Genomic DNA, 17,821 nt, shown 5'->3' on the forward strand with positions numbered 1-17,821 from the left:
AACAGCTGAAGTCAGTACACAAGGAAATTGGTCATAATGCAAACTAGCTTTGGGGAATACATGCATGTGTATACTTGTGCACTTGCACACGCTTATACAGACCTAAGAAAAAGGGAAATAATTGAATACAATAAAAATTCAATATTATATAATACATTCACTTTTTCATGCTACTGGTATCTTGACACAAATATTTCCTATTGTCTCTTTATGGAATAAAATTTACTCTGTGTCCTTGAGGAAATAAAGAAATAAAAGAAAAAAAGAAAAAGAAATAATAAATAAAATGTTTTTAATTGCATCTTTTTTCATTACAAATTACCCTCAGGACCAAGATATCATTTGGCATGTAGAGATACTTAGTAAGCTTTGGTTAAATCAATAAATTATACCTCATGTGACTGATAGCCTCATACAGCAAATTTACACCAAACATAAACATTAAAATTTTTAAGTAATGTTTAAATATTTTAAAAAATAAATGTTAAAAAAAAGTTTAAAAATAACCTTACTGAATTAGCTAAATAACATTGTTTTTGCACACTTCTTGTTTCTTACCTCTTCTTTTGTCTTTTTTGATATCACTCGGAGCCAGTCTCCAATCATGCTCAGGACAGCAGCAAAGTAAGCAAGCCCTACAAGGATCCAAAACCATACGACAGGCTTATAGAAGTCTAGATATTCAATATCTGATCCACCTGTGAGAGAAAAACAAAGTAGGACAAAATAACTTCATATTCATAAAAGTAAATAATATAGATTCCTGCTAAAATTATCAACTAAATTTTGGCTTTCTAAACACAGAAATCGTCTTGTCAGTTGATCCATGTTATTTTGTTCATATGGAATTCCTTGTTTTCACTCAATTAATCCTTATCTATTTTTTAATTTTTTAAATTGAAGTACAGTTGATTTACAATATTTTATTAGTTTCAGGTACTAGGAAGTTCTTAATAAGACCTTTCATTACTTCTCCAGATAGTAACAATTTTTCCTTGTCCCGTGTTTCTTTTTTGTTTCTTATAATTGATCTCAACTAGTGTAGCACTTAATTATTCCATGCGTATTAGTTTCTCTTTCCACCTCTATTGCAACAAATGGGAAACAGAGATGACACTTTTTTTGGTATGCATTTAACTTTGTATCTTTATCCTGTTGCCTATCAATTCATGCTAACCAATCAATACATGCAAACCAATCAATTCGAAGTCAACTCGGACAGAAAGTAGTTCTTAGTTTAAAATATCAATACAATGGATTGATAACAAATGCCAGAGACAATGCCTTGGTGGGTCTACTTTGAATAAACAGTAACTTGCAGGTGATATTGCCATTCATTATTCGCTGACTTTTCAGAGGAATTCCCATGTTTGTCACAAATTTAAATCCCTAGCTCTCAAGAAAAAATTGGCAAAGGAGTTCTTTTGCTTTAATCTATGTTACTTCTCCATTCATGTGGTATAGTAACTGCACCTATGAGAATCTGAATACATTTCAATACATCCCAACTTTAGCACATATTAATAGGGCACTTAAATTAAGTTTCAAACACTGAAACAGTTGTGAGTTTTTTTCACAATAGAAGAAAGCATGTCTCTCTCTTGAGAAATTCATAATTTAGCCCGAGAAAGCCTCACATAGACAATTAACCACAATGGGGTATAGGGAAAAGTGACAGGGAAAGTGATAGGGAAAGTGAGTAAAAAGTACTATGAGAGGACACAGAAGAAACCATTTTTACTTCTGGAAGGGTGAAAATGAGAAGACAGAAGGTGAATCTTAAATAATGAGGATCAAAACAGAAAAGTTCAGTGTGAAAATATTTGATATATTCAAAGGACTGTTAGTATTGACTAAAGCTACTTTTGGAAGGGGGTCAAGGGAGCAGACAGGTAGAAGAGGGGAATCTAGAAAAAATAGGTTGTAGCAGGTTGTAAAGACTTGCTCCTAAAGTAAGGGGGAGTAGGTAAAAGTTTATAGGCAGATTCGTGTTTGACGATATGCACAGAAAGATCTGGTGGCCGAGAGAGGAGGATTGACAGAGAAGCCCCATGAGAAACTTTGTTCTGAACTAGCTAAGCAATGATTGTGCCTGAGTTAGACTGGGATGGAAAGAAGAGACTTTTGAGGCAGAATTGTCAGGGACTGACAACTAGATAGTTGGTGTGATAAGTGAAAGGAAGGGGTATAGGATGACCAGAGACCACAGACCCTCATTGGGAGATGGTACCAGCAACTGAACAGGAAACACAGGGGAAGGAACAGTGACAATAAAAGGAAAAGTCATTCAAACTGGGACATAATAAATTTGAAGTGCTTGAGGTACCAACAGGCAAGATAGCCAGCAGGATCCTTAAATACTAATCTAACACTTAATAGGGCAGAGCAGGAGATAAAGATTTTAGGATCAACAGCACAGAGACGAGGGCTGCTTAAACAGGGGTGATGGACATACTCAATTCACAAAATTTAACCTGTACCTTCAGAAAAACAGCTAATAACAGCAAATACACATTAAAAATCAAATATAAAATTTTGAATGTAACATTACTCTCTAATTATAAAATTAGACTGTGAGTTGCCCACAATGACATTTTCAAATTACTAAAGGGTCAGAGTAAAAAGAGAACCTTTTTTTATCAGGCAAATAATATGAACAGATACAAGTTCAGCTTTCTTTTGGGACAAAGAATAATTTTCAAGATTCAGTTTCTAAAGTCAATAACATTACCCTCAAAATATTGTAAAAATTTTTACCTTGTGCAGCATTTATTAAAATGTAATTTCTGGGGAGGATTACAAAGGCTAAATGCATACTGTGATGGTTAAGACTTGGCCCATGGGGGATGCAGCTCTACAAATTCACAAAGTGACTTAAGAAATGTGTGTGGAAATTTGTTATATGATAGGCTCACTAGCAAATTCCATTTTTAAAATGTTTCCATTTCAATGAAACCAGAATGACATTTTTTCCCAAGTACTTTCTCTTTCAAAACCAGAAGATCCTCATCCAAATAGTTGTGACTCACTTAACACATAAGTTCACCAAAATGTTGATTTTAGAAGTTAGTTCATGCTTAAGATGACTTTTTATAAGTCTTCTTTCTTATAAACAGGATGTCACAGTTTGAAAAGAGTAAATTAACTTAATCACAAAAAGGTCTATATTTGGGTAAAATGTTCATCCCACAAGTTTTAGTGGATTCTAAACCTGGGGAAGGGTGGGATGGGGGATGTTTTCCCATTCTTAATTGCCACTCTTAAGATGAAATACTGGCAGTCAAGTGATCCAGGAAAAGCTAATGTATATAAATAGAAGTGTTATCCAACAACTCACAAATTCTTTTCACTTTCTGATATCTAAGATTTATGAATGAATTTTCACATTATTCATTTGATTCAAGAGTCTTAACCAAATCAAAATATCTGTAATGTTAAGATAACTTACTAAAAAGTTATTAGTTTTACTTTTAAATTAGGAAATATTTTTTATATGTATTGGTTATTATAAGCATTACTCTTAGTCTAGCACATTCAAGAAACCTGTGCATGGGTCTCTTACTTGTTAAAAACCTAGGGCAATTTCTCTGTCCTGGATTCCCTCCCTATGTGCCCCCTAACCCCATACCAGGCTTTATACTCATTGCAGCTGATTTACAAAATATTCAAACTCTGATGGACAGAGAAGAGTGAAAGCTAAGACTTACTGATGGCCTACCTAAATGAAATCATAAAGCCCTGAGGAGGTAGGTGTTGAGGGGAGTTGTATTCTTACTCCTCATATTTCCATTGATTTAGGACAAGACTATTAGCAAGACCATTTGGTCACAGAGTTAAACCATATCTCCAGCTGCCTTTATCAGATGCCTTTTAAGCTGACATTTCAATTGCCATCATTCTTACAGCCCGTTCAGAACTCATGGGTGAAAGACTGGTACTGGCTCCCTGAAATCCCAGTAGTAAATAACCCCATTTTACAACAGAGAAACCATACTCTCACTAGGTAAAATAACAGTTGTCAGGTTACACAGGAAAGAGGGCATCAGAGCTAGAATTCAAAGCCAGGCCTGCCTAGCGTCATTCAGATCACAGGCTCTTTTCATTGAACCAGGCTGTCTATGTCACCGATGATCTCTGCTGATGTCCGTCCCATCATTTATCCACTATCCATTTTTTGTCCATACTGTATGGTAGGCACTTAGCTAGGGCTGGAAACACTAAGTCAAACAAAGTGTTCCTCTTCCCCTCAAGGTTCCTACCTAGAAATCAGGTGGGTCTGAAGGTCAGCATTGTTTTACCAGGAGCCTCCTTACCTTGCTTATGTCCTTATTCCAACAGTTTCCAGAAGTTGGCCCTATTCTGCTCTATAGAACTTGAATATACAATGCCCTCTCCTCCTTAAATTTAATTTTCTTTCTCTTGATGCTGCTGAACCATAGAATATTTATAAAGAAATAAAAGATATAACCTGGATTTAAAGAATCATCTAGGCATTTAGGACTAAACTTACCAACTCCATGCCCCTCTTCTGGTTTTCTAAAATGTGTATTATAGAATAGACATATACACAAATGTGTATACACATACAACTTTGTTCTAAAGAAAATAAAGGTCATTTCTTTACATGGGTCTGTAAGTATTTTAGTTTAGATATCAAATATGGATTTCAATTTTTTTTGGTTTGTTTGACTTTCTTTTTATTAATGAAAGCTATTCTGTCTTAATGTGATGGGGAAAAACATATTTTGCTTTAGTATATTTTTCTTTTTTTATAGTAAAGCAATTTAACTGAGTGAAGTGTGTTTTTTTTTTAACATCTTCATTGGAGTATAATTGCTTTACAATGGTGTGTTAGTTTCTGCTTTATAACAACGTGAATCAGCTATACATATACACATACCCCCATATCTCTTCCCTCTTGCGTCTCCCTCCCTCCCACCCTCCCTATCCCACCCCTCAAGGTGGTCACAAAGCACTGAGCTGACCTCCCCGTGCTATGCGGCTGCTTCCCGCTAGATATCTATTTTACGTTTGGTAGTGTATATATGTACATGCCACTATCTCACTTTGTCCCAGCTTACCCTTCCCCCTTACCGGGTCCTCAAGTCCATTCTCCAGTAGGTCTGCGTCTTTATTCCTGTCCTGCCCCTAGGTTCTTCAGAACTTTTTTTTTTTTTTTAGATTCCACATATATGTGTTAGCATACAGTATTTGTTTTTCTCTTTCTGACTTACTTCACTCTGTATGACAGACTATAGGTCCATCCACCTCACTACAAATAACTCAATTTCATTTCTTCTTATGGCCGAGTAATAGTCCATTGTATATATGTGCCACATCTTCTTTACCCATTCATCTGTCGATGGACACTTAGGTTGCTTCCATGTCCTGGCTACTGTAAATAGTGCTGCAGAAACTAACACAACACTGTAAAGCAATTATACTCCAATAAAGATGTTTTTTAAAAAAAAAAGAATAGTTGTCCACTTCCTGCTAGGAAGATTAGGAAAGATTAGGTAAAATCTTAGGAAAAAATCTTTTCCTAAGATTAGGAAAACTGCCCTAATTAGAAGAATGATGATGGCAGTCTCAATGATCATAAAGAAAGAAAGATCAACACATTGTTTTGCTCATCCTTTACAAGGATGGAAATCTACAGGATATAGGATGTACATTATTGTTACCCTTAGAAATTATCTTTAAGTCTCAATACAGAGTAATTCAGAGTCTTTTTCATTAAACTTAGTACAATTTACTGCCTGTCTCACTGACTTAACTGTCAATCACTAAATGTTTTCCTTGTCATTTTTTTTCTCCACGTGCTTCTACAATTCTTCTGTATATCCATTCTGAATCCTAGAAGTTGAATAACTTCTTGGTTTTCCCAAAGTCCCTAGGACTTCTGAACAGTTTGGGTCAAATCCAATTTAATTAATTACACAGATAACTCTCAGTTCTCTGATGAGTTCTCTGAGAGTCACCAGCTGAATCGGGGGGTGACCAGATGCCTTGCAGAATTTTCCCATATCAACACAGAACCACCAAGAAGAGAAGACAATTTCTTATTTAATTGTTACTCTTGGATTTCAAACATTCTGTCCCATAGGAACAGGAACTAGAGCAATCATTATCGCTAAGTGCTAAGCACAGTATGTATTATAAAATATGTGCTCACTAAACAACAGAATGAAAGAACATATGAATGATGAATGTAAGACATCTCCCTAACAGTCACATAAACCCTCTCTTTTCAATCAAAGCAATTTTTCTGAGCCACTGTGGTGGTGGTGGTACTGACTGTTCTTCAGTTGACCTCACTTCTTTCTCATCAGGTAGTTTCCTTGTTATTTGTTAAATTCCTGGCTAATTTTTGCACAGTGATCAGCTCAATAATAGCAATTTTAATACCTGGCCTTTGATATAGTTGCAAAATTTAGGCCCCATCAGGAACTGTTTTCTCCAGGTGCTCTATAAGGACAAATTGTTTTGAACAAAAAAAACTTACCATGGTATTTCAATGGAGATTTATATGTTTTCATGATAAAATCTTCTAGTAAGCAAGCTCTGAGCACTCCATGACTAAATGAGTCATGGCTTTGGTTATAAGAGAAAGCAATAGTTTGGTTACTAAAAACTGCATTTCCACTAATGACTATGAAAACATAACTCCAAGAAAACTTAATTCCTTTTTAAAAATTAATTAATTAATTAATTTTTGGCTGAGTTGGGTCTTTGTGGCTGCATGCGGGCTTCCCCTAGTTGCCGCAAGCGGGGGCTACTCTTCGTTGCGGTGCACGGGCTTCTTATTGTGGTGGCTTCTCTTGTTGCAGAGCATGGGCTCTAGGTGTGCCGGCTTCAGTAGTTGTGGCTCGCGGGCTCTAGAGCACAGGCTCAGTAGTTGTGGCGCACGGGCTTAGTTGCTCCACGGCATGTGGGATCTTCCCGGACCAAGGCTCGAACCCATGTCCCCTGCACTGGCAGGCGGATTCTTAACCACTGCACCACCAGGTAAACCCGAAAACTTAATTCTTAATATGAGATATACAAAAATGTTTTTTCTAAAGTCAAAAAATGTGAAGACAAATGATTCTATAACTGTGAAAAACGTAAACGTTTAGTAAACATACCAGAAAGGGAATTTTACCTGTTCAAAGTCCCAAATTATATTTTCTATATAGAGGAGCATGAGGCATTAAGCATAAAGCCTGACTAACCCAGTAGGTATTCAAAATTACACGTGAGATGAAGAACATTTCATTATTGAAATATACTAAATTTCACTGATTGAAATTCCAAGAAGATATATTTGGATGGCAAAGTAAATTTATGCTCAGAAGGAAAATGTGTTTTCATAATATCAATCATAAGGGTTTCTTAGAATACCTCCAAACTTTTGGCTAAAATTTTTGGTTTTTATTAAACAAGTAGGTAATGTGAGAACACTGCTTTGTGAAACTATATATTTGTATCTGGCTTTCACTCAATCATGTTATCGCTTATGAACTAACCTGGTTTACAAAAAGGAGTGTTTCTAAAGACTTCTTTGGGCAGCTTCTAAACAATGACTCACTGTAATCCTAACAGTATATATATATATATATATGTGTGTGTGTGTGTGTGTGTGTGTGTGTGTGTGTGTGTGTGTGTGTGTGTGTGTGTGTGTGTGTGTGTGTGTGTGTGTGTATATATTTATCCTTTTAATGTGTTGTTGGATTCTGTTTGCTAGTATTTTGTTGAGGATTTTTGCATCTATATTCATCAGTGATATTGGTCTGTAATTTTCTTTTTTGGTAGTATCTTTTTCTGGTTTTGGTATCAGGGTGATGGTGGCCTCATAGAAGGAGTTTGGGAGTGTTCCTTCCTCTGCAATTTTTTGGAAGAGTTTGAGAAGGATGGGTGTTAGCTCTTCTCTAAATGTTTTATAGAATTCACCTGTAAGCCATCTGGTCCTGGGCTTTTGTTTGTTGGAAGATTTTTATCACAGTTTCAATTTCATTACTTGTAATTGGTCTGTTCATATTTTCTATTTCTTCCTGGTTCAGTCTTGGAAGGTTATACCTTTCTAAGAATTTGTCCATTTTTTCCAGGTTGTCCATTTTATTGGCACAGAGTTTCTTGTAGTAGTCTCTTAGCATGCTTTGTATTTCTGCAGTGTCTGTTGTAAATTTTCCTTTTTCATTTCTAATTTTTTTAATTTGAGTCCTCTCCTTCTTTTTCTTGATGAGTCTAATGGTTATCAATTTTGTTTATCTTCTCAAAGAACCAGATTTTAGTTTTATTGATCTTTGCTATTGTTTTCTTTGTTTCTATTTCATTTATTTCTGCTCTGATCTTTATGATTTCTTTCCTTCTGCTAACTTTGGATTTTGTTTGTTCTTTCTCTAGTTCCTTTAGATGTAAGGTTAGATTGTTTATTTGAGATGTTTCTTGTTTCTTGAGGTATGATTGTAAAGCTATAAACTTCCCTCTTAGAACTGCTTTTGCTGCATCGCATAGGTTTTGGATCGTCGTGTTTTCAATGTCATTTGTCTGTAGGTATTTTTTGATTTCCTCTTTGATTTCTTCAGTGATCTCTTGGTTAGTTAATAATGTATTGTTTAGTCTCCATGTGTTTGTGTGTTTTTTGTTTTTCTCCCTGTAATTCATTTCTAATCTCATAGCATTGTGGTCAAAAAAGATTCTTGATATGATTTCAATTTTCTTAAATTTACTGAGGCTTGATTTGTGCCCCATGATGTGATCTATCCTGGAGAATGTTCCATGAGCACTTGAGAAGAAAGTGTAATCTGCTGTTTTTGGATGGAATGTCCTATAAATATCAATTAAATCTATCTGGTCTATTGTGTCATTTAAAGCGTCTGTATCCTTATTAATTTTCTGTTTGGATGATCTATCCATTGGTGTAAGTGAGGTGTTAAAGTCCCCCTCTTAATTATCGTGTTACTGTCAATTTCCTCTTTTATAGCTGTTAGCAGTTGCCTTATGTATTGAGGTGCTCCTATGTTGGGTGCATATATAATTGTTATATCTTCTTCTTGGATTGATCCCTTGATCATTATGTAGTGTCCTTCCTTGTCTCTTGTAACATTCTTCATTTTAAAGTCTATTTTATCTGATATGAGTATTGATACTCCAGCTTTCTTTTTTTTTGCGGTACACGGGACTCTCACCGCTGTGGCCTCTGCCATCGCAGAGCACAGGCTCCAGACACGCAGGCCCAGCAGCCACGGCTCACGGGCCCAGCCGCTCTGCAGCACATGGGACCCTCCCGGACCGGGGCATGAACCTGTGTCCCCCACATTGGCAGGTGGACCCTCAACCACTGCACCACCAGGAAAGCCCCTCCGGCTTTCTTTTGATTTCCATTTGCATGGAATATCTTTTTCCATCCCCTCACTTCCAGTCTGTATATGTCCCTAGGTCTGAAGTGGGTCTCTTCTAGGCAGCATATATATGGGTCTTGTTTTTGTATCCATTCAGCAAGCCTATGTCTTCTGGTTGCAACATTTAATCCATTCACGTTTAAGGTAATTATCGATATGTATGTTCTTATGACCATTTTCTTAACTGTTTTGGGTTTGTTTTTGTAGGCCCTTTTCTTCTCTTGTGTTTCCCACTTGGAGAAGTTCCTTCAGCATTTGTTGTAGAGCTGGTTTGGTGGTGCTGAATTCTCTCAGCTTTTGCTTGTCTGTAAAGCTTTTGATTTCTCCATCGAATCTGAATGAGATCCTTGCTGGGTAGAGTAATCTTGGTTGTAGGTTCTTCCCTTTCATCACTTTAAGTATATCATGCCACTCCCTTCTGGCTTGTAGAGTTTCTGCTGAGAAATCATCTGTTAATGTTAACCTTATGGGAGTTCCCTTGTATGTTATTTGTCGTTTTTCCCTGCTTTCAATAATTTTTCTTTGTCTTTAATTTTTGCCAGTTTGCTTACTATGTGTCTCGCCATGTGTCTCCTTGGGTTTATCCTGTATGGGACTCTCTGTGCTTCCTGGACTTGGGTGGCTATTTCCTTTCCCATGTTAGGGAAGTTTTCAACTATAATCTCTTCAAATACTTTCTTGGGTCCTTTCCATGTCTCTTCTCCTCCTGGGACCCCTATAATGCAAATGTTGTTGCATTTAATGTTGTCCCAGAGGTCTCTTAGGCTGTCTTCATTTATTTTCATTCTTTTTTCTTTATTCTGTTCTGCAGCAGTGAATTTCACCATTCTGTCTTCCAGGTCACTTACCCGTTCTTCTGCCTCACTTATTCTGCTACTGATTCCTTCTAGTGTATTTTTCATTTCAGTTATTGTATTGTTCATCTCTGTCTGTTTGTTCTTTAATTCTTCTAGGTCTTTGTTAAACATTTCTTGCATCTTCTCGATCTTTGCCTCCATTCTTTTTCCAAGGTCCTGGATCATCTTCACTATCATTATTCTGAATTCTTTTTCTGGAAGTTTGCCTATCTCCACTTCATTTGGTTGTTTTTCTGGGGTTTTATCTTGTTCCTTCATCTGGTACATAGCCCTCTGCCTTTTCCTCTTGTCTATCTTTCTGTGAATGTGGTTTTTGTTCCACAGGCTGCAGTATTGTAGTTCTTCTTGCTTCTGATGTCTGTCTGCCCTCTCCTAACAGTATATATTAAAGGGGACACTAACTTTGATAAATAATGTTAAATTGTGTTAAGTTAGGTAATTATTTGACTTCACTTCTGAAGAATCATCAACTAATTCTTTTTATTGACATATAACTGACACATGTAACATTAGTTTCAGGTGTACAGTATAGTGATTCGACATTTATATATATTATGAGATGATCACCACAGTAAGTCTAGTTACCATCTGTCACTGTTTAAAGTTATAAACTATTAATGACTATATTCTCTATTCTGTACATTATATCTCCAAGACTTATTTATTTTATAACTGGAGGTTTGTGCCTCAATCCCCTTCACCTATTTTGCCCATCCCCCCAAGCCCTAGTAATTTTTTTTTTTTTTTGCTGTACACGGACCTCTCACTGTTGTGGCCTCTCCAGTTGTGGAGCACAGGCTCTGGACGTGCAGGCTCAGTGGCCATGGCTCACGGGCCTAGCCACTCCGCGGCATGTGGGATCTTCCCAGACCTGGGCACTAACCCGTGTCCCCTGCATCGGCAGGCGGACTCTCAACCACTGCACCACCAGGGAAGCCCCCCTAGTAATTTTTTTAAAGCAGGGATTTAGAAGACTAGTTTTAAAAGCAAGCCTAAATAAGTAGAACTCAATCTTTCACACACTTCCATATAATTAATATAGCTTCTTAGATTTTAATGAAGAAGGGCTGATCTAGCTCTCAGCCTATAATAACAAGCATGATTTAAAAATTTATCAAGTCAGACTTCTCATCAAATTAAAAAAAAATGACAAAAGTTAAGAAACAAAACATAGGAAGCCAGCAGTAAATTGTCAAATATAACTTTTACCATTATCTTTAACTTACCTCTACAAATTTGACTATAAATTATTATAGGCATTGCTAAAATCAAGTAAGTGAACTTTGCTAAATAGTTTACTTTCTCTTCTCACCTCTTTGTGAACCACAGTTAGCAATGGGGGGGTCTGTTTATTCATATGTAAAATAAAAGTGCTCCAGTGGACCTGTGGCTCCCAGGCCTTTTTTAGCTCTAGAACCCTGAGCACCGGTAAAAGAACAAAAAGGGCCATCAGGAAGGAGTACATAAGAATTACTAAGGTAACCAACCAGCCAGTAAAACATATCCTTTGCATACATATAAATATAAAATTAAAATTTGCTGGGAGAGCTCTTCCTGCCAAAAAACTACTAAATGTTGAATTCTTATGTTCAGTCACGTACACAGAGAAACCTGAACCCTTGTACCTATTTGTCTTTACAAATTTGTCTCTAAATGCTTTTGATCCAATATTGCCAACAGTGAAAAGGATTTGCTCATGCAAATGTAAATTTATAGTTATTTATGAGTTAGAAATCTGTTATGCTCTAATATATTATATCATGAACATTATGACATATAAAAAGTAAGAAATGAGGTTTAAAAAATACAAAGCAACAAGGGTTGTCCTGTTTTCTTCCTATGGCAGAAGGTCTACCTGCATGGATTGTCTTGCCCATCCCCGGGGGATGAGCACACTGCTTCAGAGTTCCAGTCTAAACTACCACATCATCACTTGCTGCTTTTGAGATGCTCCTAATAATTACACCAAGGTTACAACCTGTGTCCTAAACATTTATATATCACTTTCCAAAATTTACTCCTTTTCCTTTAATAACACCACAGTTTGAAGAATATGTTTTTTAATTTGTCTTCAAAGAAGTTCAGCAGTGTAACTGAACTCTAATCCCATTCAGAGTAGGGTTTGCAGGCTTGAGAATGGCATCAGACAATGAGTGTCTATTATGGGAAGTACATCTCTCTTTTCTTTGGAGATTTATAGCCTAATAGAAAGATGAGAAAGTTCAAGCTAGAGCAGTGCCTCTTGCTTTTTCCTGGCAAAAATATCAAAATTAAGTGAGAATATTATCTGTCAGGACATCTAATAACAAGAGAGAAAGTTCTAAAAAATAAACAACTGATATTTCCCAGATAGGGCAGTCATCTTAACTTAGTGGCTAATTTTTACTTTATTGTCACAAGGTACCCAGAGGGAAAGACTATTTTTATGTACTCTACTTAACTATAAGAGGCAGTTATTTTCTAAGATCCTTAAAAAAAAAAAACCTCATAATTTTTGTTTTTCCAAAGACTCTTGCAAAGGGCATGCATTTCCTAGCCAGTCTTTGCCACATCTGCCCCCTTGTCCACATTTTCATTCCAGAAATGCTCCCTGGCCACAAAGATCTAGCATGTAAAGACTATCGTACTAGGAATAGGGTTCTACAGTTTCACAAAGACCAAACAGCTACAAAATGCATAAATTAAGGTGAAAGATGAGTCAACAAAAGTGGTATCCATCTACTTCTCTAATTTTCTCAGCATTTGTCGCTTTGAACACATCAAATTCCTTTGCAAGTTATTAGCAAAGTATATTTCTACCATTTTTCATTATTCCTCTGTAAACCACAAATGCAATTAAAATAATGGGTTTAAAGAGGGGTATAATAAAAATAAATTCCTAGTAATAATAAAGATGTTTATTAGACTACACTTAATGCCATGCAAATATTTTGTTTCCCTGTTCCCCTACAGTACTGTGACCATGACTCTGTATTCAGGGTGCCTACTGATATACAAGATGTTTTCATTGAACTTAACTGCTCAGGCAGCCTAGAGTGGCTACTAATAGACTCACATAATCTAACCAGTGTCAGAGTGTGGATCTCCTAAAGGAAATTAAAAAAGAAATTTTTTTTCTTCTTCTACAAAACCATAAGTAAAACTATTTGTTCGTTTTTTTCTAAGCCAGTTTATACTGTGGTCAAAAATAAACACTTTTTTAAGATTCCACCCACTTTTTTTTAATTTATAATTTTTGTTTTTGTAGAGAGTCTCCGATTATGAGGGTCACACACTAGACTGACACATATTTAAAGTAACATGCACTGTATTATATCATTGAAACTTGCTAAAAGAACTTAAATGTTCTCACTAAACAAACAAATAAATGAATAAAGTGAGGTAAGGGATGTATTAATTAACTGGATCCTTTCACAATGTATATGTATATGAAAACACCAGAGTGTGCATTTTAAATATCTTACAATTTTGTTTGTCAATAGTACCTCAATAAAGCTGAAAAATAAATACATTAATAAACATACCTACGCATTACCATAAAACATTAAAAATTAAATTGAATACAATAACATGTGTAATACAAGGCTGTTGGCCTGAAAATGGAAGAGTCGTCACCTAATACCTATATATTCCACAGTAATTATAAGACCTTGTTAATTATATTTATAAAGCGATACAACAGCCTAAGATTAACATGCCACAGTATAAATTTTGTTATCATCACTGTGTCTCACTTTCTGCTACATTAAAGCATTTTCAACTTCTACTTATGCAAATTATATCTATGTCGTCAATGAAAGGTAGAAAAATGGGTATTTTAGGACAGAAGCTCATCGTCCTACATGGAGCTGCAAATCTCTGAGATTCTTCTCTCTGCATTTTGCTAATTAGAAAACTAAAAAATCTCCATCAGCATGATGTACCCTCCTTTCTCAGGGCCTCCATCCAGCACAGAGATGTGTACATAGTGTTTTTGACCCAAAGCAAAGCTTTGCTTGTAAAAATACCCCATCTTCAAGGGTATTATACATTCACCAGAAAGAAGGGCTTTGCCAGGCTAAACTGTAATTAACAAATAATAAAAACAGATGCCTTCTCTGAGATTTTTATAAAACTATACAACATATTTTCTTTTCTGATAATATTTAAGTAAGAAGTTTGAGTCAAGAAAGAACAGTAAACAACCAGAAAGTATTAAACCCTCAAAACTGAATTAGCCTAGTGAGTTTATTCTGGGAAGTTTAATAGCACATTTCTACTATAATGTTTATTAGCATGTTTTTCTAACACTTCAAACTGATTTTTTTTTTTTTTTTTAAAAAGAATGGTTTAGATTTTCAGGAGCTGGTCAAACTGATTCATGTTAGAGCATTATTATATCACTTTTACCACTATTACCACAATTTGTTTAAAATTGGAGTTAGAACAGTAATAATAATTGGATAACATAACCAGAAAAGAGAGAGGTGAAATGACAGGAATGTAAGACCTAAGAGATACAACAATAAAGCAAACAGCAACGGAAATAACATATATAGAGAAGGAAAAAGTTTTTAAAAACCATCTATTTAAAAATGTGGACAAAATATTAAAAAGGTCAGAACATTGACATTAGAATCGAAAATTAAAGGAGAGAAATATCTTAGAGAAGAAGGTTTTAAGTAGCTAAGAACATCTTCTAAAGTTTGCACGTGTTTCTAAAACCAAAGCATAAGAGAGTGATGTCACCAAGATGGTGACATAGCTTGTTCCTGACTTTGCTCCCCATCATGAGAAGAACAACTAACAACTATTCGAGGACAAGACACCACTGAGAGAAGCCTAGGACACGGAAGTGAGGTTGAAGCACCCTCGGCACCCCAGAGATCAAGGCAGACTGCATTAGAAGAATGGACGTTACCTGAACCTATTATGGTAATCATTTCATTTCATGATCAAACCATCCTGCTGTACACCTTAAACCTATGCGGTGATGTATGTCAATTATTTCTCAATAAAACGGGGAAAAAGCCCTAAGACATGAAAAGCCCTAGTAAAAAGAGCAATGATGGTTTAAACTTGAATTCTTGTACCACTAAAAAATAAATAAATAAGATGCAGATAAATGGTTTCTGAAATTAGGGTGGGACTATAAATTCTGAACAACCAGCAATTTAAATTTCTTTCATAGAATGAAAAATAAATATTCAACTGTACTTTTTTGCTTACCTTCACTGTCACGGAATGACTCCCCCCCACCTTTTTTTTTTTTTTGGCTCTGTCACTGTTATGGATGAAATTGTGTCTTCCAAAAATATGGGTCGAAGTCCCTGGTACCTTGGAACATGACCTTATTTGGAAATGAGGCCCTTGCAAATGTAATTAGTTAAGATGAATTCATACTGGAGTAGAGTGGGCTTTTAATTCAATATGACTGGTGTCTTTATAAGAAGAGGGAAATTTGGGCACAGCGACAGGAACACAGGGAGAATGCCATGTGATGACAGAAGCAGAGATGGGAATGACGCAGCTGCACACCAAGGACCAGCAAGGACTGATGGTCTCTTCCTCCAGAAGCTGGGAAGAAGCAATGAAGGATTCTACCAGTCTCAGAAGGATCCTGCCCCTGCTGCCATCTTCATTTTGAACTTCTATGAGAGAATGACTTCCTTTTGTTTAAAGCCACCCAGTTTGTGGTACTTTGTTATGACAGCCCTGGGAAACAAAGATAGTCACTGTGTTGTCCTGCAAACCCAAGAGAAAAGTCTAACTAAAGGACAAGGGTTAGGAGAGCAGTGTCAGTACCAGCAAAAACTTACCTGCAACGTAGTCGCCAAAGCCAATGGTTGTTAAAGTGATAACCACAAAATAAATGGCGTCCAGGGCACTCCAGCCTTCTATGTGCTTGAATATGATGGCAGGCAGAGCAACGAAGAGTACACAGCCAAACAGTATAAATATGATTGTTGAGATGATTCGAATCTTGGTTTGACTAACATTCCACTTCTAAGGATGAGAGAGAGAGATGGAGAAATCGATTGAGATAGACTATCAATGTACCTGTGAAGTTGACCTATATATCAATACACTGTTATCAGCAAATTAGTAAATGAGAATGGTATTTTATTCCCTCTTATAATTAATTTTAATTGTACTTACTTACAAATATTGGGTATAACATGAATAACTGAAAACAACCAATGCTAATAATGATGCTGCTTTACCCTTACTTAGCTTTACAACAGGTAAATTACTTTCTAAAGTAAATTACATTTGCTCCGAGAATAAAATTTCAGACTTACATTGTTCTTTGTTTACCTGAACTACTTTTGAAATATTTCTATTCTATAGGCATACAACTCATTGCTTGCCAAAGATAATCTAGAAATATATGAAATGGAGAAAACTGAACCATGAATTAAATATCTACTGTTGATAATTGATAAAATTATTAATTTCATGAAGACTTTTCCCTCTCACTCCTACCACATTTTCCTATCATTCTTCAATTGGTTAAAGTGAAATACTAACAGACTTAAAGTTGATTCCCATGTGAACCAGATGAAATACCTCTCTGTTCTATGGCCTTAAGCTGTACAACTAAATATACCAGACATGATATGTAGGCAAGGATAAGTCTTCAACAGCCCTAAGCTACAGCTGCCCTCAGAGGACCCATATTTTTTCACTCTTTCCCTTCTCAGAAATCTCTACAGCAAGTATGTACATATAGCCATTTATCTCCATATCTCTTTTTCTCATTATCACTATATATTTTCATCTCCCTGGATCTGTCTTATCTACCATGACAATTATACGTCACATCCCCACCGTATAAAAATCACTGAATTTTAGAGCTTGAACATTTTCTAGAGATAAAAATCTATAAAACCATCGAATGGAAAGTGGAAATAAAAGTTTCTCTAGTCTATCACCCTTATCATATACATGAGAGTTAAGTGAATTCATGTTTGTAAAGTTCTCAGAACAGAGTACTAAATGTTGAATCTTGACTACTGGGATGTATTCACTACCAGAGCATGGGATTTATTTTATGCACTGATGTGGATACAGCATGAAAAACATTCTCCAGCATCCTGTCGTCACTCAAACATCTGTTGAATGAATGAATGAAAAACAATTCAGCATTATCAAGTTCATGCCACTAACCTTCCCTCTAAGTTAATGTAATACAAGATACTTTTAATATCAATATAAGAAAAGTATAACACCAAAAAAGGATAAAACAACTAGTTGGGAAGAACCATGCCTTCTTTACTCTAACGTAAAAATATTTGAGAATGAACTTTGAACTTAATATGAAACATATCTAATGCTAAAACTGGAATTATAATTTAAATTGAAAAACTAATACTCAGTGGTCTTATTTCATCAATAGAGTTAAATACTTTGTTGAATTTTTTATGAAAAGATAAATTATTGAATAATAAATAAAATGTATTGTAATAGTAGTGACAGTACTAACAAATCATTTATAATCTCACTCTCTAACACAATTATTTTCTTTATTCATAATTTTTTTTCAAGAATAGAAGCTTGTCTTCATGATATTTTTCACTTAAGATCTAATTAGAGCATTTT

The 17,821-nt window shown here is 35.6% G+C and overlaps 1 protein-coding gene across 3 annotated transcripts in view; it reads right to left on the reverse strand.

The window, feature by feature from the left end:
* The window catches only part of KCNK2 (potassium two pore domain channel subfamily K member 2), a gene marked incomplete at both ends in the record, with an annotated part of 226,035 nt that overhangs the window by 59,524 nt on the left and 148,690 nt on the right, over window positions 1-17,821 (reverse strand). For 2 of the 3 annotated variants that reach the window (XM_082649731.1, XM_082649732.1), the window contains 2 exons: window positions 559-698; window positions 16,039-16,225. In XM_082649731.1, coding sequence (XP_082505857.1) covers window positions 559-698; window positions 16,039-16,225 — 327 coding nt within the window. The remainder of the gene's footprint in view (window positions 1-558; window positions 699-16,038; window positions 16,226-17,821) is intronic. The other variant, XM_082649733.1, reaches the window with a different exon arrangement.

This window comes from Grampus griseus (assembly GCF_964374135.1).
Source record: "Grampus griseus genome assembly, chromosome: 1".
In the NCBI taxonomy this organism is placed as follows: Eukaryota; Metazoa; Chordata; class Mammalia; order Artiodactyla; family Delphinidae; genus Grampus; species Grampus griseus.